The sequence below is a fragment of the Pomacea canaliculata genome, linkage group LG7 (genome assembly GCF_003073045.1).
Source record: "Pomacea canaliculata isolate SZHN2017 linkage group LG7, ASM307304v1, whole genome shotgun sequence".
Taxonomy (NCBI): Eukaryota; Metazoa; Mollusca; class Gastropoda; order Architaenioglossa; family Ampullariidae; genus Pomacea; species Pomacea canaliculata.
In genome coordinates, this window is record NC_037596.1 from 2,061,396 (window position 1) to 2,088,131 (window position 26,736).

At 37.5% G+C, this 26,736-nt stretch overlaps 2 protein-coding genes across 4 annotated transcripts; both read left to right on the forward strand.

The window, feature by feature from the left end:
* The first annotated feature begins 966 nt into the window (after positions 1-966).
* LOC112567636 (scavenger receptor cysteine-rich type 1 protein M130-like) lies at positions 967-21,067 on the forward strand. Of its 3 annotated transcripts, none has more exons than XR_003099851.1 (11): positions 967-1,143; positions 2,608-2,755; positions 5,110-5,282; positions 6,627-6,774; positions 7,417-7,586; positions 8,771-8,912; positions 9,615-9,781; positions 10,543-10,821; positions 10,987-12,108; positions 12,712-12,922; positions 13,508-13,650. XR_003099851.1 is itself a non-coding variant. In XM_025244337.1 (10 exons), exons 1-10 carry the CDS (start codon positions 1,131-1,133, stop codon positions 21,027-21,029), a joined length of 1,551 nt encoding a protein of 516 aa, XP_025100122.1. In that variant the 5' UTR covers positions 967-1,130; the 3' UTR covers positions 21,030-21,067. The 3 variants fall into 3 exon arrangements, 1 of the variants encoding a protein (XP_025100122.1); XR_003099852.1 differs by having other exon boundaries at positions 12,712-12,780; positions 13,508-13,647; XM_025244337.1 differs by lacking the exons at positions 12,712-12,922; positions 13,508-13,650 and adding an exon at positions 21,022-21,067 and having other exon boundaries at positions 10,987-11,289.
* A 780-nt stretch (positions 21,068-21,847) lies between these two features.
* Positions 21,848-22,924, forward strand: LOC112568416. The gene has a single exon (XM_025245716.1). It carries the CDS (start codon positions 21,848-21,850, stop codon positions 22,823-22,825), a length of 978 nt encoding a protein of 325 aa, XP_025101501.1. The 3' UTR covers positions 22,826-22,924.
* The last annotated feature ends 3,812 nt before the right edge of the window (positions 22,925-26,736 follow it).

Here is a 26,736-nt window from a genome sequence, read left to right on the forward strand (position 1 = left end):
CTTAAAACAGAAATTTGTGGCAGTTATTTCATTGTTACAAGAAGTGGCTTGGGAAAGGATTAGTCATAGAGTGTCATAGAGTAGTTAAGTACTAACCGTGCAAGTAAATCACACACACACACACATTCACTTCATTAACTACATTTCACTGTTACATCACTAAAGCCCTGTGCTACAGAATGACAAGGGAAAACGAGATTCCTCCGTCGTGTAGCAGACTTCTTAACAGGATCTTTACAGGTGACTTACTCTAAATGTAGGTAAAGAGACACGAGCGGTGTCAGATCCACAACTTGGGGGAGTGAGCCGGGCAGGCCTTGCAATAGCGATGCATTTGGTCAATGGGACGCAGGGGTAGTGATTGAAGTTTGCAAAATACTCTTCTGGAAACGGGCTTTTATTTAGGTGCTTATAATACTTATTCAAATCTCATTCAGAAGATGTGAATTAAAGCTCAAGATTTCAGGTCGCACTAAACCATTCACACAAAACGTCATAATGCACTCTCAACAAATTTCTGATTTTGCCTTAACATATTTTTTTTTCCTTTTTTAGCAATGAACAATGCAAATCGCTAATCAAATTAAAACAACCATGCAGCTCGACCAACCGAATTGAGACAAATTGAGCTTTCAATCAATTTAAATTCTTTCGGACACAAAGTTGTCCCGAAAACTTTGGTTTCCCACACGCAGAGTGAAAGAAGATACAGATGCATATTAATTGTTTGCATAGTTTACTCGCATGTCTGTCACTTTATGACGAGTATGTATTGAACACTTTACTTTCTTGAAATTAACATCCCGTCCACACATCACGATCAGCTCTACCACAACGTGACCGTTTGCACGTGCGGGCTTGAGTATGTGTGTGTGTGTATGCATATGTAATTACACACGTTAATCTTCATTTTAAAAGTCTGTGTTTTTAAAGTCTCTATCCTCTTGTTCTCGTTTCTGATGTTGGACAGTACAACAGCAGTAGCCGTGGGGTCAGCCAAGTACGGAGCAGGCTCTGGTCCTATTCTGTTCAGTGACCTGCGGTGTGTGGGGAACGAAACCAGCCTGGCGCAGTGTAGACACTGGGGACTCTACAGACACGACTGTGAACATTGGCAGGATGTCGGCGTCATGTGCAACTTCAGTATGTAGACCAGTATATATAATTAAACATTTACGGCTACTCCATTATTTTATTTAATTTGGTAACAATTTAATCAGTTAATATTAAAAAGATATTAAATGGCTTGAAATCAGATTGCAACAGAGAACTCTGGGGAGAAAAAGTAATATTATTTCACAAGGGAATAGAAGATGATAAGGTCTGTTGCCCTTGGAGAGATGAAAAAGAAAATTTCTATCATATATTTTGAAATGGAAATATGTTGATGAATTTTGGAAAAACTTACAAAATTGTATATTAGACAAATGTGCAAAATGCTCCAAAGATAACTATCAGTGAACACTTGGTTCTGCTTGGATGCAGTAATAACTTTGAGACAGATGGTGTACTTGATTTATTATAACTGCTCGCAAAAGCATATTTTTGTAGACTTTAAAAAAAGTCATCCCTCAGTCAGAACCTTTTATACAAATATTGAAACACAGATAAACAATTGCAAAATGTAATGCGTGTTTAGAAATATGGGAAGAAAAGTTTGCTAAACACTGGTTACCATATTTAAAACTTGTGAACTAGACTAAATACTGACTCTTTCTATATATATATATAAATGACTTTATGTTTACCTAAAGCTACATATTTCTTGATATGGGACTCAAGGTACTTTTTGTGATGATTGATTGATTTGTGCGAGACGTGAAAAGATTACACACATTGTTTCTGTTGTGTAAAATTTGACATTGTATGGTTTGTTTGAATATGAATCTATCTATTCTTAAAATGTATGTTAATCTATGTGCATATGTTTGTTTTTATGTTTCTTTGTTGCAAAATATTGCTTTTTGTAATATGTAGGTATAGTTTTATTCGTTTTTTTTTTGTTTTTTTTTTTTGTTTTTGTTTTTTTTGTTGTGTATCTGAGAGAGATAATAAATGTTTGAAATAACATGAACGTGAACATGAGGTGAATGATCTCCCCTGGTTTAAACGCTTTGTGGAAAAATGTTTTTGTTACAGGCTCTTATTAGTCATCTGTTGTAAACATAACTGATTTCATTTCGCATTTTGACAACTAACAGAACTCGCACAAACTTTTAACAATAAATAAAATGTAAATAACTTACTACTTTATTTATATATTTGGCATAGGACGGATTCAGATTTGTTTCCAAAGGCTAAATAATGTCTTGGCCTTACAGTGTTTGAATATCAGCAAACTGCCTTCTGTTTACCCTATCTAAAAGAATTCACTCCCAGGTGTTAATGTCAATAATATAACGACTTGATTATTTAATTTGTTTTTTGAGACTTATTTAAATTTGATTGTTTTAATTTTTTTTAAATAAAGGACTATAAACAAAATTTGTGCCGAATGGAAAAGCGGCCACATGCATGTGGTGTAGCGTGTTAAATGTTCTCTGTATAATAATAAATACTTTAGGGTATTGTATTTATTCACTGTATTATTAATTCATTCAATTTCAGCTCAGCAGATGACAGCTCGTGTAGTTGGTGGCACAGCAGACGCAGGACGTCTAGAGATATTGTACGATGGAACTTGGAACACTGTATGTGGCTTTAAGTTTGGAACGGAGGAGGCCTTGGTAGCCTGCAGGATGCTGGGATTTAACAGGTATGTATTGTTACGCATTTCGATTTAAAAGCTATTATCTCTTTTTTTCCTCCAGAGAAACACTTTTGTTTAATAGGAGAAATGTATCCCTATTATAAGTTAGGGAATATACGAAAGTACAAGATTTTTGAAGTTAATCCCTGCCTAAAAAAAATCCTTTCCTAAGAATTCTTTTTAAAGTAGCAACAGGAGGAGAACGGGACTAGACTGTACACCAGTAGGTAGACGAGAAGAGCACGTACTTAAAAATCTTTCCTATAATAGCTAGATATTGTCTCTAACAATCTGAGCATATTATGGTACAACACTAATGTTTATTTCTTAAATCACAGTTACAAAGAAACATTTCTAGGATTACTGCGACCTTTATAAGTTGAGGTTCTAGTTTTAACTTTAGTGAAATTGCTTCTATAATTGTAATCTTTCATTCAGGATACACCGCAGATGAATATCAATTAGACGCTACAAATCAATGTTGTTGTTTTTTTGGAAATTTCATTGTTCATGCAAAAAAGCATACACATGCATTATGATCACAACTTTTTTTAATAAAAAAAAGTATTTCAAGTCTGATATTGTGCTCATTTTAACAATGAGAATGCAATAAGCTTATTGAACTCTCACTTTCAACTTTAGTCCTTTCATGATTTAAAGTTCACTGGAACGCTTGGGCTCCCCCCTGATACCGTAATACACAATTAGTTCCTTTGGCACAAAAGACACGACACTAACACCAACACGACACTCGGTGCTGCACTGTGAAGAACACGTGAAGATAATGAAACACCTTTCAATCAAGTCAAAGGTCAGCGTGGTTTCCGTTAGGCTCGGAAGGACCCCAGTGTTCCTCCTGTTCGTCGCTGAACTGGTAAAATGTGTCCCCGGTCTGCCTCCAACTTACGAGGAACATTCAACGATCCCCCACTCGTTATTCGCAATCCACTTCTTCACAGTTGCATACGATAGGGAGTCCACAGCAAGTGTCTGTACCGTGTCCTCGTGGATTCTCTTGGGTGTCATTCCTTTCTTTTGCAGATACTTTATGACAGCTCGGACTGACATTTTATGATTTGTAGTACTACCCTTCACCTTTGTATGGACCTCACGTGCACACAACTTCAAGCAGAAATCTGTAGCAGTTTTTTTTTTAGTTTTACAAGAAGTAGCTTTGAAAGGGATTAGTCAAAGAGATTACGGGTGTTGGAGTTGTTGAGTACTAACCGTGCAAGTAGGAAAATGCAAGAATTTAAGAGTGTTAGGGTAAGCTCTATGCTGACAGTGAACGACAAAACAACGCTGAACATTTTAGGTGGGAATAGGTGGCTGTACCTTTGGTTCCTACACCACTGCCACATCACTTTGCATCGAAATGATTTCTTCCATCGTGTAGTAGACTTCACAACAATGTATTTACAGGTGATGTGCTCTCAATGTAGTTGGCAAAGGGACACGAGCGGTGTCAGAGCCAGAAATCAGTTAGTTGGTCAGGCCTTGTAATTACAATAAGTTTGGTGAAAGGGTCGCATGATCCCAGTATTCACTTATGCAACCTACGGAAGTTTGCAAAATACTCTCCTGATTAAACTTGTAACTCGTGTGTTACTTTTCAATAAAGGCTTTTCTTCAGGTGTATAAAATACGCATTTAACCCTTTTTCCACAAGATGTTAATTATATCTTATGAATTGAGTTCGCACTAAACAATTTACACAAAACTTCATAATACACTCTCAATAAATTTCTGATTTTGACTTAACCCTTTTTCTTTCATTTTTTAAACAACAATGCAAATCACCTTACAAATAAGAACAACCATGCAGCACGACCCACCGAATCGAGACAAATTGAGCTTTCATTCTGTGAATTCGAGCGGAGACAGAGTTGTTCATCTTTAGTCAAATTAACCTACAGGCTCCACTCCTGCTGGTGCCATCATGTTAGTTCCTTTAAGTTTAAACTTTTCAACTCTCCTTCGCTTGGAACCTGAATCTACCCACCGAGTTATAGAAGAAACAGATGCAGATTATTTGTTGGCATAGTTTACTAATGTCTGTCACATTTAGTCAATATCCAGTGTTTTGAAAACCAGCATAATAAAACTGTAGTCCTATATTTCTTATCCATGCAGTATTTTAAGGCTAAATAGTATATTTTGAACACTTTACTTTCTTAATAATTAATATTCCGGCCGCCAGTCACGATCAGCTCCTCCGGAAATTGCTTGTTTTCATGTGGGGGTATAAGTGTGTGCAAGTGTGCTTATGTATTTACACACGTTAGTCTTCATTAATATAATTAAAGTCTGTATGTTTTCAATGTCTATATCCTTTTGTTCTCGTTTCTGATGTCGGACAGCACAACAGCAGTAGCCGTGGGGTCAGCTAAGTACGGAGCAGGCTCTGGTCCTATTCTGTTCAGTTACCTGCGGTGTGTGGGGCACGAAACCAGCCTGGTGCAGTGTGAACACTCGGGACTCTACAGACACGACTGTGAACATTGGCAGGATGTCGGCGTCATGTGCAACATCAGTATGTAGACCAGTAATAATTAAACATTTACCGTTACCCCAGTACTTTTTTGGTTTAATTAAAAATTTTATTACCTTGTTGTTAATCGCTTTATTACTTTCAATTTAGTTTTTGTACAAATTAGTGTAGAAAGCAAGTGAGTTCTAAAGTGGGTAATACGCATTATTATTAATATCATCATCATCATCATTTTTTCTGTTTATTATTATAAACAGACAGAAAACAGTAAATAACAGGTAAGCCAAACAAGGCTGGCTGCTCTCCGCCAAGGACAGTCCCAAGACCGGCTGAAAAGGGAGGAGGGTTGGACGTGGGACACCCCCACCCCGTAAAAACAAATCCTTGCTACTAAAACTGTCGTCGATGGCCTATGCACCAGGAGGTGCGAAGGGCAATAATAATAAAATAATAATAAACAGATTCTATTTTAGTATCATCTACAGAAGAGAATTTAAATGACACAAGGAGTTTTTATATCTTACATTTACAAATTTTGATAAAGGAGAATATCGTCAACAGGACACAATGCAATATTTAGTCTCGATTGCTGTTGACGACAGAAAATTAGTTGCTTTTTTTTCGTTGGAAGCACCAACAAGTGATAAAAAAAACGCAGTCACCCTGATCATGCACACATTTACATGCACTTTAAATCACGTGGCAAATTTTTAGAGGAACATTATAGTTAATGATTAATTTAAACGTCACACATAACATCAATCAATACACCTACACCTATACCTACATGCAGGGCATACTAATAGAAGATTAAAACCCAATTCACTGTATACACAGTTTGTCTATAATCTAGAAACTAACCTCTCCCATCCCCCAATCCTTACCTTATTGAACTGTAATTTACAGGGATGGTTTATACTTTATAGGGTTAGTCGCGGTCTACGCCTGTGTTGGCGTATCAGGTTTTTGTGTGTAATTTTGTGTGTAAACAATATTATAACTTAATATGACTGGTCGAAGTGAGGACATGTAACATGCAGCTTTTAGTTTGCCTTTCGCGTATGGACAGTCCACGTCAACATATGCAATGGCGCATGTCGTGGATGTTGCACATAATGCCCACTACCTCACCTGTCATGTCCTTTGGCCTTGCTAAGGTTGCCTCAACTATGAGTGGGAACTCAATGGAGGATTGTAATGGTATTTTGTATTGCTTGTCGTTAACTGTACCAGTAGTTGTTGAGATCGGCTTAATCTTCCACCCCCCTAATTTAAACAAAGCTAGGATTGGAATACTGTATACACATGGTGTGTCTAATGCAGTCAATCGCAAAAGACAACAAAAAGACACTATTTAACAAAATAACCACATCTGTGTTGTGACAGCCACACCAATGACAGCCCGGTTACATGGCGGGACGTCTGAGGCAGGACGTCTAGAAATATCGGTCAACGGAGAATGGACTACAGTGTGTCAGGGTGGATTTGAACAGAGCGAAGTAGAAGTCGCTTTAAGGATGCTGGGACTCAACAGGTCAGTTAACCATTGTTTTAACACCGGACCATCCAACAGCAAGATGTCAAGCATGCATACACAAAAACCGCATATGTACATACTTTAGACAAAAACCTTAGCACCTAAGAGAACAAGAAAGAGGTGGACATTATTAACAGATGAATTTAAAGAAAGAATTTATATCTAAGTATGAGCGTGATTGATTAACTGTTGTTTATTTATTTAAGGGGTTGTAGCCCTTGGAAGAGGAAACAGATGACAATTGAGTTGTGTAAGAGTGGTATGCGTGTGTCTAAATTAGCCTTTACGATGACATGGCTGACTAGATATAGCTAACAATAATAATCAAACACTAAAAGACCATTTAACAGCTTATACAGCCAAGAAAGTAATACACTTTTAATTTAATATTTATTTGTAAATGATTGTACCGTTGTAGCTGGGTTGATTCTGGTCAAGGGCTCTTGTACCACTGTACTTTTTTTGCTGGGGAGAGACTGATTTCTTAGTGGTTAAGGGGAGGTATAAGCAAATAGTGGCCACACGATTAGTAGAGATTATAACACTTCGCACCGCTAGGACCCTAGTGCATCTTAAATCTTCAACCTGCATGCGGTGAGGTTGTATATAAATGTGTGTATATTATCTGTCTGTTAACAGCACTGGACAAGCAGCTGTGAAGTCTCTTCTATTTAACGATGGCTCACGATTTCAATTCGGGTATATAAATTGTCAAGGAATGGAAACAGATCTTCAACAATGCGATATAGGACAACTTAACAAAAGCAGCTGCGTGGATGTCGGTATCATTTATGAGTTCAAAAGCTTTAGTAAGTAAACAAAACTTTTAATTTCTCAAAGAGAAATGTCTTCTATGTCTTCATTGTGGTATCTTTTCTCTGAAAGTATGCATATATTTACAGTAACTAGAGCTAAAGTACATAAGATTTAGATTGTAGGTAATGAGAATGAGTAATTGCTAAACATGCGAATACCCAGATAATATAACACACCTTTAAACAAAAATTAATCGTGCATTTGCACACAAAAGGTCAGGGGAAAGGGAAGAAGAGAGAGGAAGCTTTCGGGGAGGGGTGGGGGAAAGTAATTTTTTTCCACTTTGAAGAACGGATAATAAGTTGAAATTGTTTGCTGAAGATTCTTGAATGGTCTCGCTGTTTACACAATGGTAAATAGATGATCGAGTTGATGGAGCATAAACAACTGGCGGTTTGTAAGAAGAACTTTGTGTTTCTTGTTGACCTTAAGGGTGCTAAAATATGACTGAAAAACTAATAGGGATGGTTACAACTGTAGTATTGTTAATAATGAACATACATTAATATTTATACAGTGTTTGTCACAACAGGATGAAACGTATTAATGTAAGGGTAGCTTTTGTACTCGCTCTTAAGAACTTAAGAACACATTTTTTTCAAAATATTAGCAAGGTATCAAGCAAATGTAAAATATCCTTTTATTTTTCTTTCTACGTCAAGCAGGTCTTCCAAAGCTTCAGCTGAATATATAAAAGTAAATATAGATGTCATCATTTAGGACAATTAATTAGCGCTTACTAAAAAAATGCCTTTAAATATCGGTTTTAAAGAACAGAATTACATTCTCATAACACGACTTTTTGTTACGATGTGTCACAGAAATTTTTTCAACGATAATTGCAAATAGCTTATTATACAAGTCCGCCGATTGCACATGTATGAAGACTAAGTTTTTTTTAGGAGACAAATAAATCTTTTAATATACTAAAACGTAAACTCATTACATCCTATGAGAAGTAATGTAAACACAAAAGTAAAACATTGCCTTAAGCTGAATTAAATTATGTTTTACACTTTTCTGACAAGATCATGTGCCTAATAGTGAATAGCTTTACGAGAAGCGATGAGAAGAACAACCTAGAAGTATTTAAACTCTTGTTGTTAGAGTTTGTGACCAGCAAACATCTACGCAGCAGACGACATGCACGTGATGACCTTTCACCTGATTGTTACAGGTCTGCGACTGACAGGACCTCGCCGTACAGGCAGTAACATGGGGCTTGTAGAAGTGGAGATTGGAAGTAAACAATTTAGTACAGTGTGTATAAACAATGAAAAAACTGCCGCAGTCATCTGCAGACAACTCAATTTAACCTCGTGAGATAACTTATTTTCCTTTTGAAACAACCTATTAAGTCGGTACCAACAATACTAAATATACCATAGAGTGTAACATATACTTTTAACATTAGTGACTTTATAATTATTATCTTATTATGTATATATCTTAAATATCACAGCCTGCAAAAGTAGCGGGGTAATAGTGGGCCCCACTACATACACAAGTGAGGCCCACTACAGGCCCACTAGTTTTGCAGGCTGGGACATATCATAGAGGGTAGCATATACTTTTAATATCAATCAAATCAAATCAGACTTTATTGTCTGTCGAGAAGACCCAAGACAGAATTTTTTCTTTTGCTCACAAGGGCAGGCATACATACTCATACAGACATTTAACACACACAGGAGTAAAGACACATTATCATGGTAGTTGGATCACAGTCAAATGGTCAATGACATTCCAATACTTTATATTTCTTGTATCTATTTTAAAAAAATGCCTTTGCATTGCAGAATGCAACGAAAACGTGTCTGAACTGTATTTTCTTTATCCTCCTAGTACTTAATGATTTATTATTGTTGTTGTTATAATAATGATAATGATAATGATAATAATAATAATAAATTCAATTTAGCTATTGCTAAAAAACCTTTTTCTATTAATTTTATGTACATTTTTAAACATTTTATGCAATACCCATAGACAGTTGTGTTAATATAACCTTTCCCAACTAGAAATGGTGCAGCACTGGTAGACGGCTCGGTGTTTGGAGGAAACAAAATACCTTTACTGGAAGCTGGGTTTTTTTGTGATGGTAACGAAACCAGTCTTTTTGAGTGTGGCTGGAATAAAAGTATGGAGCATTGTTATTCTGATGACGTTGGCGTGGTTTGCAGCAAAGGTAAAATTGTGTTACCCTAGTTAACGTTTAGTATGTGTCAACTTACTTTACAATTTATTTTACCCCTCCATATTATTAATTCATACACGATTACATTTCATAGTTTCTATCTCCCTTAAACTTATGACACATTTCAACCTAATTATTTTTGTGTACTTATGTAGTAATTAGTGGGATATTTGAAGTTGTTTACCCAAAAGCAACTTCTGAATGTCCGGCCTCATCGTAGAGACACCAAGTCCGAGCACTGAATCGAAATGTTCGTCCATCGAAAAACAGATTGAGAGACGCCCCTACGTGGGGATAAATACTTCATCTTCCTTTTTTTTTCGTTTTTTTAAGGTCTTCTTTTATTACTAACATGCCGATTTCTTGCACTGTGGGCAGAAGTTTCACGGGCAGTAGGTTGTGCATCCCTGCCCTATACGTTTGCCGCCTATATCCTGTGTGTGTTTGTTTTGAATTGAAGGGTATTGTATGTCTGGTTTTGTGTTTGTCAATCTTCTTATATAATTTAGTGTTATTTTTAGGAACTTTCAGTCCATTTTTAATGGTAAATATGTATATTTACAATAAATAACTGGTTTCTTGTTTAATTAATTATTTACTCTTGCGGTTAATCGTTATCAAATGGAACATTATTGATCTTTTTCTTTTGACACGACACCATTACCTGTTAAATGATTTTGAATTATTTAAGAATAATTAAGTATTTAAGAATGGAAATTTTATGTTTGTGGATTGTGTATTATTTGTCACAGATGACAGACTTTATATAGTTTCGGAGACCGAAAAGTACCCTTTTATGGAAGGAACAAAGGGAATTCTAATGTGTGTAAAACCACGAAAGTACATTCCGGTAGTTGAATACACATGGTCAGGCAAAGGTGATGGTCCTTCTCGAGGAAATCGTCTGTTCTACGATAATCTGACGAGAGAGTACAATGGGCGTAAAGTATTTTGTGAAACCTCTAATCCTGACGGTGCCTCTGGTCCTGGTGAACGCCTACAGAGTGGACTTTTTGTGTTAAACGTTTACTGTGAGTAGCCTCTGATGGCACCTCAAGTGTTGTCTTCTTACCGACAGGGCGTAATTATTCTCCTATTGCTGGGCTATGCACTGTATTTGAACATCCTACTATTTCACATTACAAGTTGCTAATTACGATGTAAGCAGCTACTAATATCCTTGTTTTAATTTACAGATAAGCCGTTGATTACAATAACATGGACTAACAACACCGGGGAACAACAGCCCTTGTCAAGTCTTTCTGAGTTAAACCCTGGACACAACGTGACCCTGTGGTGTGAGGCTGACAGCAACCCTCCCCCCGCGTCCATCACGTGGTCAGGAAGAGTGAACAGCACGACTGGGGAGTTACGGATCCTAGCGGCAGACCACGTGACACACAGCGGTGTCTACACCTGTACCGTCGTCACTCGCACCGTTGATGATGACGACAGACTTCCACTGACCACATCTAACCACATCACCCTCGGTGTTCAAGGTTGACATTTACCCTCATTGTCCAGAAGCTAATGCAAAAGTATTTTTAAATGAGTTGCATAATAGCATTACAAACACGTTTTCCTCTGTCTACACAAAGAAGTAAGTGTGTAACACTTTGATCATGACACATGTACACAACAGTTGCCAAATGTTTTGCGTTTTGTTGCCGCCAGCAGTGCGACTTTCCGTTTTTCATTATTTCTCTATTGATGTGACCAACGCCATTTTACCATCCACCAGAAGAAAGACCAGTAACAGGTAAGTGTTTAAAAATTACACCTTCAAAGAGACTTTATAAAACTGACATATTTTAGTTTTTTTAAATTCTTTCTTGATCCTTATACAGTCTCTTATACTCCTTTTTACATGATATTTTAACTTGTTTGCAGATATGAATGTGTATGGCAGTATCAAATAAATGTAATTTTATCTGACACGCAGGTTAGAACGTGTGTCTTTACGACAGTGTGTGTGTGTGTGTGTGTTTCCTAGGAAAAAGATTTGTAATTAGTATTTTGTAGGTGTTTCAAAGTAGATTTTCGTACAGGAATAGAAATGGGAAATATTATGTAAAACGTTTGATGCATAATTTTTATTGAAATGATGCACAGTTAAGTGGCAACAACTGTGGCTCTATTTAAAAGATCAGAATCGACAAATTAATTAATAGAACACCTTTATTTTGCAATTTATGTATCAATTAGAGTGCAGAAATTGATAACAGTACCCTGTTTCAGCACACCATCTCTTCCAAATATCTCACCGACAAGCAGAAAAACCGATGGTGTTCAACTGTGAGCAACATAATGTCAGTCTGGTATGCCAGAGCTTACAGTCATGACATTTGGCATCCTGATGGAAATCTCCTGAAGTCTGACAATCTGATCAGACTATACAAAATCGAAAAAATTGGCTTTGTATTGCCAGCAGCAATTACATATTAACAGATAGACAGTTACTAAATGTTCCTTTTCCTACATTCCGAAATAACTTTAATAAACTAGTCCCTAAGGACATCTGTTGCAAAGTATTCCTATTTACCCATTTATTCAGGAAATGAATAGCAAATTTTTCTCTTTAAATAAACGACCTAAAATATTGCTAGCAGCTCCACAATCCATTTCAGGTTTTTACAGAAACTCGTCAAAGACTGGTATTCATGTATGACGGTCTGGAAAGATTATCTCTGCATGTACGCTGTATGAGTTTGGTTATTGTTTATTTCTCGTAATAAGATTCTTTAACCACAATGTGGACAAGCTTAAAGGCACAAAACAATGTCTCTAGTTTTGTTTTCTGAAAACAAACGCAGATCATGGTACACTCTTCTTATAGACACTAGTTGGCGGGGTAGGACGGTCTGCCATCTTAAGCTCGCATTAATTACACGATCCTCACAATGTGCTATTATTGTCTTCAGGATGTTCCTGACATACCTGTCCAAGTCACTGACGCCTTGCCACCCGAGTCTTGTTGTTCGGCATCAGAGGTTCGGCAGAAGCTCCTATGCTTATCAGGACAGTGTTTGGAATTATTCATCTGTCTAGTGTGACCCTTTGTCTATAATGATAGCCTGCAATTTTTCTCTCGCCCACTGGAATGTACAGTTGGTCTAGACGATAAAGGAGATGGTATTATTATTTTTATTTTTATTAGTAATAGTATTATTATGAAAGAAAATGTTTCATATTTTACAATACAAAAAGTCAAGCTGTTAATGAGATTCAAACTAAACCTCACATAACAGAACAGGCCACCCATATTTCAATACCACAGCACCCTATCTAATCATTCCACATAATCTCCTTACATGTTTTCACGACCACTAGAATTTACATACTACACACAAAAAGACCACTATCAAAAAAAGGTGTAGCAAAACTTTAAGACAAAGTTACCACAACGTGTAAAACTCCTCTTGTGCCATATAAAGATCACATGACTGGTATTCCTACAATGTGGATAGTGTTTATTCTTCCGAGAAAAAAACTGTTCTTTCTTGACTTGTATCTATCATCGCACCAATACACACAAATAGAAAGCCTTGCAAGAAAAAAAATCATTCATTTTGTAAGAAGGTGAAGAAGCCTGTCACTTTTACAAGGATTGTTACCTTTCATTATTCTCCTTTAACATGTAAATTAATTTGACTTTTTTAACATTATACAGGAAACTGCAGATACACAACACTGCTACCCTGTTGTTTTACTTTTCAGCGGACTCGGGCATGGTGACAACATCTGTAAAGGTCTCTCCTACGGGTGATTGTCTCCCCTGCACTAATACCTCGAAATGTTGAAGTTAATCATATAAAGGTGCAATAAACTTTTGGCAAACGTTGACGTTCTTGGACTCTAAATTTTCTTGGGTTTTTCGATACCAACTTTTAAGATTTGTATAAGAAGAATACAGTCCAAGGAAATAAACAACGCGAATTACACCAGCGACCTTAGCGTAACGATTTAATCTGTTTGTACATTATACATTTTATTGTAGCTGTTAATTAAAAGTTTGTAAAACTATATTATGTCAAAAGTAAATAACAAACAAGCCTAAAATCTTACTCTTTTCTCTAAACAAACTTTTTTATGCGCGCTAACACATACTGTTCTCTCTCTTTCGCCATTCCACAGCCAATCCTTTGTGTTTTTTACTTCAAAAAAGAGGAAAACCAGATACAGTATAGCACTTTATTTTTGTTTCGTACGTGCTTCCCTTCCATGTCCTTGCGACATTCAGTCTCTTGCGGCCAGACAGCCAATCAGAAGCAAGATTACATCCTGAAGCTACAACTAACTACACACGGACACAACAAGAGAGTCGCACAAGATTACAAACTAAGACAAGAATCACGCATCGTCATACTGCTCGTACACGCGTATGTCCTTATATATATATATGTATTAAAATCACAATAACGTGTAGCAGAAACAAATCATGCATACACACGAAAAAAGCAAAACAGTGAGAGCAAAACACAGTTTACTTTAGCCTAAAAAGACTGACAATACTATTAATGAACCTTCAGCGGTGTTACCTGATAGGTAATACATCAGATATGTCATCGTCAGCAGCCGAGGGTCAGGAGGTCAGAATTTCTGTAAATTGTTAACATACTACTGGGAAATTAAACTTAAAGGGAGTGTAAAGGCAAAATAAAACTGCTTTGAATCTCGTAAAGAGTACGATTCACTTTAATCTCGTCTATTTTCGCGTCTGTTCATATGGAAAAAGTTGAAGATTTTGAAGCATGTTGTAATTAATAAGAGAAATTACATAGGATTCTTTCCTTTAATTAGACGAAATCTCGTTATCCCTCACGTGACCTTATGACATAGACCAAGACTGATAACTAAGTGAAACAGACTTTTTTCTATAATTTTTAAAACTGTCCTTTGAAAAGTTTAATTTCAAAAACTAAATTAAATCACGAAACACCACCGATAACGAATTTAAACCCTCGCAATGATCACAGACACTTCCTGTACGTCTCTGACTGACGTCACAATGACCTCAGACACTTCCTGTAAGTCTCTGACGTCACGCGCAGGTTTGTCTGCTTGACTATCTCGGGAAGCTATCGCGGCTACTCGGCGGAAGGACACAAGGGTTGATTTCACTGGATTTTTTTTTCGATTTTTATAAAAATCGGCAACCGAAATAGTGCTAATAAGTGGTAATTAAGTGAGAAACGAATCCTTTATTTCTCCTGTATTGCTCTCGTACTCTGTCATTGTAACTAAATATAGTTTTGAAACGTTTGACCGTCGACAGAGCCTTATCACACGCCTTGAGAATCCCTTCAATGGATTGATGATCTGCATGAATATCGACAGGTTGACAACCTGGGATATCTTGCTCTCTCTACTGAGTTTTACTATTTTCTTTCCTCTTTCTTTTTTCCTTCTTCCTTTATTCTTCTTTTTTCTAATTTCTATCTTCTTTCTTCCTTCTTTTTTCTTCCTTTTTTTTATTCCATTCTTCCTTTCCTTCCTTTTGTCCTCTCGTCCCTTCTTCTTCTCTTTTCTTCTACATTCTTTCCTTCTTCTTTCTTTCTTCCTTCCTTCATTTGACCAGCAATCAGATCGAAAGCCTGAAAATATTAGTAACTGATTGATCTGTGCTACTGAAAAAGCTGTCTGCTTAAGGACCAGTTCAATCACTTGGTCAGATTACTCACACGCGCCTATCAAAAAAGGTAAAATCCCATCAGAAGGAAAAATATGTATACAATCAAAGAAGAGTAAAAGCCAAAGTAAACCCATGTTGAAAAGTACGACAATCCCAATAGCATGACCTGTCAGATGGTAACAAATAAGACGAAAAATTTTCTCGCATTTAAAGTCTTAAAACTGTTGACGTGTCTACAATCACAAGCACCAAAATCAAAGGCGGTTCTTCATCGATATGTGAAGGGTGGGAGAGGTCGAGGTCGACAGAGACTGAACAGACCAATGAGAGACTACACCGTTACTGCCTCTCATCGATAATAAGATAAGATAAGATAAGATAAGATAATACTTTATTAATCCCTAGAGGGCAATTCAGTTGCATAATGGCAGGTATCAACGTAATTGATGATGATGATGATGATGATGATGATGATGATGATGATGATGATGATGATGATGATGATGATGATGAAGAACTGTGTTAATAAACACATTAGCAAGCAAGAGTTGTAGCTTCACTGTTTATAAATCTTACTTCCCTCCATTTTCTATTAGGTATCCCCTATCACCATACCATGTTCTGTGTCTACGCATTTCTTCCTTCCTTCAATTCATTGTTTCTCTACTTCCCTCCCCCTCTACTTTTTTTTTTTTGTTCTATGTATACCGGTCAATTCTATCATGTCCGTTCATTCTCTACGCCTATACATCAGAATTATCCCCCTCCTTGACTCTCCGGTTAGACGTGTTTCTCCAATTCACATTTTTTTACGCGTCCTTTGCACTTTTCATTCTAATATTACTGTAGCCACAAGTAAATAACTACATGTTCTTATCCGTTATGTTTGCTTGTGTGTGTTTGTGTGACCCATAGCACCCACATCCTGGTCAAAACTCATAGGGACTAATGAAAATTCCGTATGTGTGAATAAAAGACGAGAGCAGGAAGACCCGTCCTACCTACTGGAATGCTCTCTCATGTCTTATAACAAGAAGGTAATGCAATAAAAGTAATGCTTGTTATTAGTGGTAGATGAGAAGTGTATGGATAAAGAAGTCTTTTTTTAATGCTCACCCTGTAAAAGGGACAACGGCTGAAATGGCCTTTAGTCAAAAAAATATTCGAGTTGAGTTCGAGTGTGGATGGATAGATGGACGCTAATGACTTCACAAGCTGGTGTAAAACAGCATCCGGGGTTCGTACATGAAATATAATAAATGTAATCCCCTCCATTGTTGTGAGCTCATTTAGTGTATAGTGCCACATCGATAACAACTTAAGCATTTCTGTAAAACACAAAAGTGAAAACAGCCAAATAGTTGAGATAAAACTAATGTGTCCGGAGAGTAAACCAACGATAATTAAGTCACAGTGTTACTGAAGTTTGTGAGATCCGGCTCAAAGCTGTCCAACAAAATGTAAACTTTGAATCGTGTAATCAGACTTCCATCACTCATGTGAGTGTGTTCCTTATTTCCGACTGCAAAAGAGGGATGAGTGTCGACATTAATTATCAAACATGAGAGTAGATGAAAGTCTCTCATTACCACCACAACCAACATTGTCGTCATCATCATCTTCGTTATTATCGTCATGGTTAAAAATTGTAAAAGGTCAAAGATCCAACATGCTGATAGCAAATGTGAAGATAATTTGATCACAGCCTGCTGCGATGTAAGCGTTCTCTGAAAATGTCAAACTCGTGATACTTTCAACACCAGCAGACGGGCCTAAGACACAGAGGTAGAATCAACCTTAATCTCTCGACTTGTGTCCCTTTAGCACTTCTTCCTTGATCCCAGGCTGATCACTGTCCTTCAGTTTGTAATACTTTTTGTAATTACTTTTCTGCGTCTATCCCATGATGCATCATGGGCTTATCTGTGAATCAGACATAGAAACACTATTCATAATAATAATATGATTCTACTCTCAACAACGAAGAAAGCAAGTACAACACCAAGAGCTCAACCACGAAAACACCACGAGATGACGCTAATGATGATGAAGATTAAAAGGATGAATACAATGCTGACTTTTCGGATAAAGAGTCCATTTAACACATTAGTATCGTGTGTCATACAAGATGTAGCAGTTATTCGCTATTATAAAGCTTATTTACTGCAGCACACTTTTATGTGGCCGACAACAAAAACAAGACAACAAGAGGAACTCAGTTCTTTTTTCTTTCTATAACACAGTTTGAAACTGTTGCTGGTGGTTTTAGCATTTAAAAAAAATACAAAACAACGGTTTAAAAAAGCAAACCCGCCGACACCCACACTCACTACGAATTTATTCCGGAAAACCCCCCACTCTACTTCATCTGTGTTCAAGTCTTTAGGTCTTCTCTAGTTGTCAAGTACTAATGGGTGTTGCCTTCCGAAAGCCAGCGACTATCTTGATAAAGGTCATAAGAATCTCCACTTTGCTGGGTCTTAATCTTCTCATTTTTAGGTTCTGCAATGTGTTTACCACAAGAGAGTCCAAGTCGCAAATAGTATCGGATGAAAAAGACGCCTTAGTATAGCTTAGCATTTGAAACTGTGCAGAGTAGAATTGTTTAAAATCAATTTAGTTCTGCAATCATCTTTCATTTGATTTAGGCTTATTACAACCATACGATCACAATTTCCTTTTTATATCAGTGAGCCTATTTTTTACATTTTAAGCACAAAAAATATTTTAAAAAATCCTTTAGTAGTATAGTCATGTGCTATCCATGCCCTATTTGCAAGAGAGTGATGTCCCTTCGCCTAACTAGTTCGAGAGGACTAGAGCTCTCAGCATTTGTTGTTGTCTGTTTACCTGTTGTGAGTTTCGTTCATATTATTTGTTACATGCTTTTTCGTCATACTATTCAATTTGATCTGCTTGTCTGCGGACTTATTGGTTCAGCCACGGCCTTCTGTTGTCCCGTCGAAAGCCAGCGTCTTCATAACGGCTTCTTCTCGCCATTCGTCGGTGAAAAGATTCCTACTGTGTAGATGTGCGCTATAACATCTGGGAACTGGCCTCCATCTACCATTTGCGATTATAGTTGTGATTGTTGATTTGGTGCTCTTAAAAAAAAGAAAGAAACAAAACAAAAACACTGTAGTATTCTATATTCTGTGAAATTCTATTCTGAGGAAGCTTCCACCAGTTCTCGGCAATTCATAAAGCGCCAGGTCAAATCCTATCTGGAGCAACGTACGGTTTCTTGTGCCATTCGTCACATGACTTTGTGGACTAGCTATCTGTACACAAATATTTTCTCCACTTCCATCACTTGCACATTTGACAGTTTGCCATCTTGAACCGCTTCGTTACATTTTGGATTCAGGATCAACGTGTATCAGCAGCGTGGACTAAAACCTTCTGATGTCTTGTGAACTGTTGTACACGGCCTTGGTGTTGAGGCGACGCCTCTGCCAGTGATCTGTGTGTGCATGCCGGACTCTAGAAGTTTCCATGGCAGTCCAGTCCTTTAGACATTCAACTGGCTTGAGAACCGACGTATGCAGCTGCCTCATGTGCTGACACTGCCCTCATGACGGCTTCAAATCCCAGCAACCCACACTTTTCTCTATTATAGTTGCGTGCGTGTATGTGTGTGTGGATAGGGGGGCGGGGACTGCATGTGTGCATTTCAATGTGTGTGTGTGTTATACATGCTTGTCGGATTGGTAATGCGCGTTGAGCCGACTTGGGAATAGCGACATGTAAACATCTAATATTATTATTTGTTTATTTTTTTTATTTTACGCAATGAGCATTCTTTTGAAAGGATCCTTGCGCATTATAACTCATCATCATCATCATCATGGTGTGCATGTGCATCATCATCATCATCGTATATAAACGACTCCATCAGACATGTCAGTCTGTTATTATTTTTTATCGTATTACTTTCTCTGTTTTAGAATGCTACAGACTGCCGATTTGTAACTCTGTTGTGCTTGATATAATAATTTTTTAGCAAATTAAGCTATGCTGATGTTAAAAAACTGAAAACAAGCTCCCGAAACGTCTGGTCACCTTATCTTTATGACTTATTGCTAGCTGTGTTAAACCAGTTGTGACAAAAAAATTGTTGCTCAGACAACACTTTTAAGTTCTAATTAAGCAAATGTTTGAACCCATGTCTTCACGTTAAGCCCGACAATAATAACAAGCAGTTTATTAAGTTATCGTCATTATTTCGCTTTAAGAAAAAACCGCTACTGTCACAAACGGTGCGAAAGGTTACGAACAATTAAAACACTAAATTCATGCGTTGATCAAGCCTATCTTACTGTATATACATAAGTTAACTCCGGCCAAGCGCGGATGGTCGGCCCCAGGCCCCGCGTGTTCCTAACGCACGTACACACTTAAGTTGTTGCTCGTTGCAGGCGTGATTACCAATAACAGCTGACGTAGTAGCCAAGCCACGATCGCAATCTCTCTGATCCAATTTTGCTGATGCCATCGTAGATGCTGAGGAAATGTTGGTTTCGTTCGCGTGTTTTCCACGTTAGAGTTTTCCCAGATAAGAAAAGGGTGATTAAAGTATAACATGCATATTTGCCGATGCGATTTCTATCTTCAAAACAGTTAGTGAAGCAATTGGCCAATGCTGTGTATAAAGTAGTGGGTCTTCATGAAATGGTTGACATAGAATTGTTTATATATATATGGTTTCACTTGGCACCTATCAATAGGTTTTCATGAAAGGCTTGATAGAAAATTGATCATATTAGAGAACAAAAACATCCCAACACAAAACAAAACAAAAAAATTAAGCCCAACTCCAAGATTTGAGCACAACACCTATCAATTCTGACACGATGTTCCTAACCACTAGGCCACAGAGAACAGCTACCAATGACCTCTAATCTAACCTACTTGTAGTTAAACATTGTGTGTGTTGCGTTGTTGAGCTCTCATTTATTTTACCTTTACCTCTCATCAGTTTTAGGGTTTGAGTTGTTTTGACTGTCGCAATTAATTTAATGCAGCCCTTCATACTGTTTAACAGTTGTTGAATTAGCCCCAGAGCAAGTTTCATAGCTTTTTCATAGCATCCAAAGATTGAAGTGGAGGGTTTCTCTGAGCACAGTCGGCCAAGGTCGCTGACGTCACGCTTCCCGAAGGCTTCCGAAGTTTTTCCCTTCACTGGGACATTTAGGAAAAAAAAATCAGCATCCGGCCGCGAAACTTCTGCCCACAATGCAGGAAATGGGCATGTTAGTTATAAAAGAAAGACCTGAAAGAACGAAAAAAGGGAATAAGAAGTATGTATCCCTATGCCGGGGCGTCTCTCAATCTTTTTTTCGATGGACAAACATTCGATTCAGTGCTCAGACCTAGTGTCTCTACGATGCAGCGGGACATTCAGAAGTTGGTTTCGGGTAAACAACTTCAAATATCCCACTAATTACTACATAATTAAATAGTCAAGTGTGCTTCTGTAAAGTCTCTAATTGGTGACCGTGTTAAATAATAAAGAAATGTGTTTAGTGTGGCAACAGACGTTTGTTTAATCTTGTTCTGACAGCAGACGACATTTGTTTTGTTTTTTGTTTTTTTGCAGTCGATTAACATTCATTCCCACTCTGATGCCGTCGTTGTGCGTGTGTGTGTGTGTAAGAGTACACTTGGGTGCACACACACTGACAGCTGTTACCAGGTCACGTGTTCAAGGATCAACATCATTTCAGTAAGATTCCAAACGTTGGTCACGTCTTCACAAATCAGATCCAACTCAGGTATTTGAAATTTCTTTGTCATGTTCTCATGTTCTTGCTGTTATTTTATTCTCTTACCGTTGACACCATAAACGCCTAGTTTCTATGCAAAATTGTCATCAACGCCTTTTCCATTATTATGGCGAAAATACGAGAGCGAAAGTAGAAGAGGGAATAAAACTGTCCAGCTTTATAAAAGTTCTTCAAATGTCCTGATATACATCTTCTGATATACCTCAAAAGTCCTGATATACAAAAACAATATTTTGTGAATGCAGGTGGAATATAAAAATATTACTTTAAGAGCTTTTTAGATATGAACACTTGAGTGAATGAGCTTAAACAATTTTCGTTGTGTTAAATTCTTATAAATTTTAATCGTGAAATAAAGTCATAAACACTCTGTCACATTTATTAATATGGAAAGATTGCGAAAGTGCTAACTAATTTGAATACACGTGACAATAGTCTTTCAAGGGCTATTTTCGGATAATTTCTCTTAGCTGATTCTCTCTTTGTTGTTTTCGTTTAGATAAGAAAGATTTTTTTTCTAATGACACTGTGTGTCAGGGAATCAGTGCTGAAGAAAACATGGTAGACTGTCTCCTTCAATACTGGATTACACCCCTTTGCCGTTGTTTTCAGGTCATTGAGCAGTTACTTAGCGACCCAATGCCACACCCATTGAAGATCATGAGAAACAAGAGATTCGTCAGACTAGTCATCGCTTTCGTCTGTGTCGCTGCGATCATAGCCTTGTACCGATCAGTTTCTCATTTCAAATGTTGTGACCTTAAAGATTCCGATTCGACGGGTCGGCATGTTGCCATGGAGACTGAGACGGGGACAGGTGTGAGAATCTACAGGGCAGACAACTACAACTGCTCACATCTTCTACCGTTCCGCTTGTTTGACGGGAAACTTTCCCAAATCTGCACCTACGACCCTGACGTGGACTACATTTCAGCAATGATCAAGAAATGGCAAGGCTTTCAATCCAAACTTATCCGTGACATCACGCTGGCCCTTCGTTATGCACAAGAAAGCGATGTGAACGAAATCAACACCAACGTGACGTTTGTGGACCTGGGGTCAAACATCGGGGTCTTCACCCTGACGGCAGCGATGGCGGGCTACGAGGTGCTGGCTGTCGATGCCTTGCGAGAGACTCTGCAGCTGATGGTGACCTCCCTGCACCTAGCGGGTGTGACGTCACGTGTGACCGTTCTCAACAACGCTATCTCTGACGTCAGAGAAGTCGTCAGCATGGAGATCGACCGCAGTAACATGGGGGGCTCGAAGGTGAAACAAGATAGCTGGGTCAACCAAAATAGCAGTGACGACGATAACGTTAACTCCATCAACATGAACGACCTCATCCCCTACGTCAGGTCCCGCCGTGCTGTCGTTAAAATGGACATCGAGGGCTTTGAGGAGAGGGCGCTGTGGTCGGCCAGCGAGTTCTTTGAGAAGATCGACGTTTATTCCGTTTTGATGGAGTGGAGCTTTCACCGAGGGGACAGCGGGCCTCCCATCATCCGATTCATGTCAAGGAGAGGGATGCTGCCTTATTCTGATACCAACAAGAGTGAAGCTCTGGATCCAGTTTCTTACAAAACCTGGCCGGATGATGTCGTTTTCATCAGATGACTTGCTCTTGAATCATTATTATCAGTGTGGTTTGAAAACCATCTGTTTTCTGTCATCTATTTAGTGATTAGTTTGAAACTTAATTTTAGGCACTGTAATTACTTTGTGTCTACTTTTAGTCATACGTTTTGAAGAATTCAACGCCAGGCTGAGAAATTTAGTTCGCTATGAATGGACCTCAGTACCGTCTCCATTTCGATGCAGCGTTGCATGTTTGTGTGACGTTCTGTTGTTTTTTTTTTTTGTTTTTGTTTTTGTTTTTGTGTGTGCTGTATTTCTGTATAACTGTTTGTGGATGTTTGGTGTGTTTAAAGATGTTTTATACACACTTTGAGTCTTTCTAGATGCTTAATGTGAAAGGAACATTGAGTGTACTCTTCAATTTACAAAAACTGTAATAGTAGGGCTCACAAATTCCGTTTAGGTGTGCTAGTTGTTGGAGATGACGACTATACTTTCAAATATTCTGAATATAAAAGACAAGGTAGTCTGTTCTAAGCGCAGGGTTATTTTCGACAATTCGCTACACACCCAATATGTGTTTCTCGTGTGTTCTTTACTTGTGATTATCGATTGTCGTGAAGATTCATACAATAAAGCCATCTGTTGCAATATTTGGTATTTTTCCAATATCATAAGGAGTAACATAATGCATCCAGCCGTTACAATATTTGATCTGTATGCAGCATGTCCAAAATCAGATGAAAAAAACAAAATGAGCTTGTATGCAGTCTACCATAAAAGCTACTAAAATATATGAAACAGAAAATTATTTTATATTATTTATGTTTAAAACACTTGAAAACCTGTTCTTTGTTGTTAGTGTTCATAAGTAGTAAAGTAAACAAAACAATCACATCACACACCCCATACAACTTCTACATTCACACTCACTTCCCACCTCACCTCTCCTAGCAATAATTGCACTGGTGATGTCCAACAACTCGAGCAGTGAACGTATATAGCAAACACGTTACATTTATAATTCTTATTAGCTCTTGATCAGAGGCATAACAACCTCATCAAACAACCATTTAACACGTATTATTAGGCAATATTTACTGAGTTGTTGTTTTCATTATTTTCTAAAGAAACCAATGAAGAACAAAGGTGTTGTACAAAAACACTTTTAATATTATTTATACATTAGATTCTTCTTCAAACACTACATGTTCGTGATGAAAATAGTCATAGGATAATATACAAATTCCACCTGCAATTACAATATGTTAATGTTTTTACTACTACTACTACTACTACTACTACTACTACTACTACTACTACTACTACTACTACTACTAATAATAATAATAATAATAATATAATAATAATAATAATAATAATAATAATAATAATAATAATATAATAATAATAATAATAATAATAATAATAATAATAATAATAATAATAATAATAATAATGTATATGGTTCTTTGCAAAAACTTTTTGCTCAAAGAGCTTTACATAAATCAAATGTAAACTTGATCATAAACAAATATGTACATAAACTAGTGCTGATGGAAGGTACTGAGTTTGTTTACATTTTTTTCTCTTGTAAAAACAATATAAACACATATCTGCGCATTATGTAAAAATGTTTAGAATAATTTGCCAACATCATGTTGTGGTATCCCTTTAAATATTATAATAATTAAGACAAATATAAAAGAAACAGAAGAATATACCTACAAACGACACTTTTTATAAAGAGCCACAGAAAGAATATTTTAGTCACGAAAAAAAAAACAACCCCTATACATTCAAGGATTTATGGGGTGAAAGTTAGTTTGCGAGTGTTAAGTAAAAATTTAACAAAAAATATGGATGAATACATGGCAAACCAATTTTAAGCATACTTTAAAATAAATTCTGCGTAGATATTCGCTAAGATGAAATTATTTACAATTTTGGTAGTTTGAAATTTGGTTGGATTTTTTTGCCAGTGTGATAAAAAAGATAAAAAAAATAACCAACTCACACCACATTCCAAACGGAAATTAATGAAGAAATACTCGATTCTATAAATTTAACGAACCATGAATTATTTTTAAATATCTTTGCAAGGATATTTTATTATTATACTAGCATACTTTTTTGTTATTTACGTTTTTAATTTGTATAGGTTTAAAAAAGGAAAAAATATTACGAGTACAAACACAAAAAATATTGGCTAAATAGCATGTGTTTGTAGCTGTTTAAAGGTTAATAAAACTAACAAAAACATAAAATGTAAGGAGTAATATAAATGTACTTCAGTCATGATAATAAAAAAAAACATATTCCAAAAAGAATTATTGGTGATTATTGGAGAACAAATAATTTGTAATCTGATCACTTAAGGCTAACTGCAAAACTGGAGCAAACTCTTTTGCCCGTGTCTACTCAATTATGTAAGTGTAGCAAACCATCAAAGTCTTCTGATAAATTTTGATTTTTTTTTAATCGTGTTCACACCCATTTATTCTGATTTTGCCTTTGATTTCGAGCGACAGCAGTTGAATACAACGGAGACCAAACATACTGATATCATCAGTGTCAACAGCACACACCCTAACAGAAAAGCATAAACATCCAAGCACCAAAATTGTAAGAAAGGAACTTCATGTCCTGACGAACGAAGGTGACTGCCGCCATATTTCATCACGTGATCAAGCCAGAAGGCCGCTTTCTCCACAGGAACACCGAATTCGATTTTAAACAGTTCCGAGGCTTTGGTGATGGCCTGCTTGTAGCTCGTGTTGGTGGCCACTTTGAGAATAGTGGAGTGCAGCTCGTGTGTACTGACGGTGTTGAGGTCGACAGTCTCTGCCATGCCCTTTACGCGCATGCGCTCAGCGTTGTAGAACTGGTCAGCAAACTGTGGCGTACAAACTACTGGCACGGCGTGGAACAGAGCCTCGTACTGACCGTTCTTACCGCAATGGCTGAAAAACACTCGAGTGTTGGGGTGAGCCAGCAGGTCATTCTGAGGTATCCATGACGACGTCACAATCTTCTTTGAGTTCGGGGACGAAATGTTGGAACGGAAAATGGATTTAAAAGGTAAATCCTGTAGCACACTGATGACTTTTTGTGTAATTGGTTCTGGTGGACTGAGGACATAACTACCAAACGATACGATAGCAACTCCTTCTTTGGTATCATCCATAAAAGATTTAAACTGCGGTGGCAATGGTTTACCAGGACCTGTAACTGTTCCTCCAATTAGTTTGACATTGGGCATCGATGGTCTCGGGTAGTCTAGGATGTGGTCCGTCTCAACCAACCAGATCTCAGCTCTTGCTACAAGCATGTCTATAGTAAGGAAAGGCATTTCCGGTGCATAGCGACTGACTGCGTCTTTGTAGGAAAATCCGTCCACCGCAGAGGCATAAACATGAATCAAAGTGGTTAAAACTCGCTGAAGAAAACTCTTATGATGGTTGTAGCTAAAAGTTACGAATGGCATGTTGCAAGGTTGTAAAGGGATTCGCTGGTAGCTCGGTTCGTAAGCTGTTCCAAGAAAAGAAAAAGGCACCCCAAGTCTATATGATATTATCGTCATCATGTGTATGAACCGTATATTGTCGAAAACGAAAAGATCTGGACGCAGTTCTTTAACCTGCTCGAAGAAAGAAGCGTTCGTAAGAAGAGTATCACAAAATTGTAAACCAATAGACATGACCAGACTCCAATCCTCAGACAATCCTTTAAAATAGTTGCCGGCAAGAGCGGCCGTCATAATCTCCTCAAAGTTTATCAATGTCTGGTACTCGATGACAGTCAAGTTAGTCGTGTCCAACACCCGCCTGTTGACGAGGTAGTCGGGCATGGTCAACCACACCTCGTGACCTTGCCGAGCGAGGGTCCGCGCTACGTTGGTGTGGTAGTTGGTGTGGCTGGTGAAGGGCATGGGCATGAAGACAACTCTC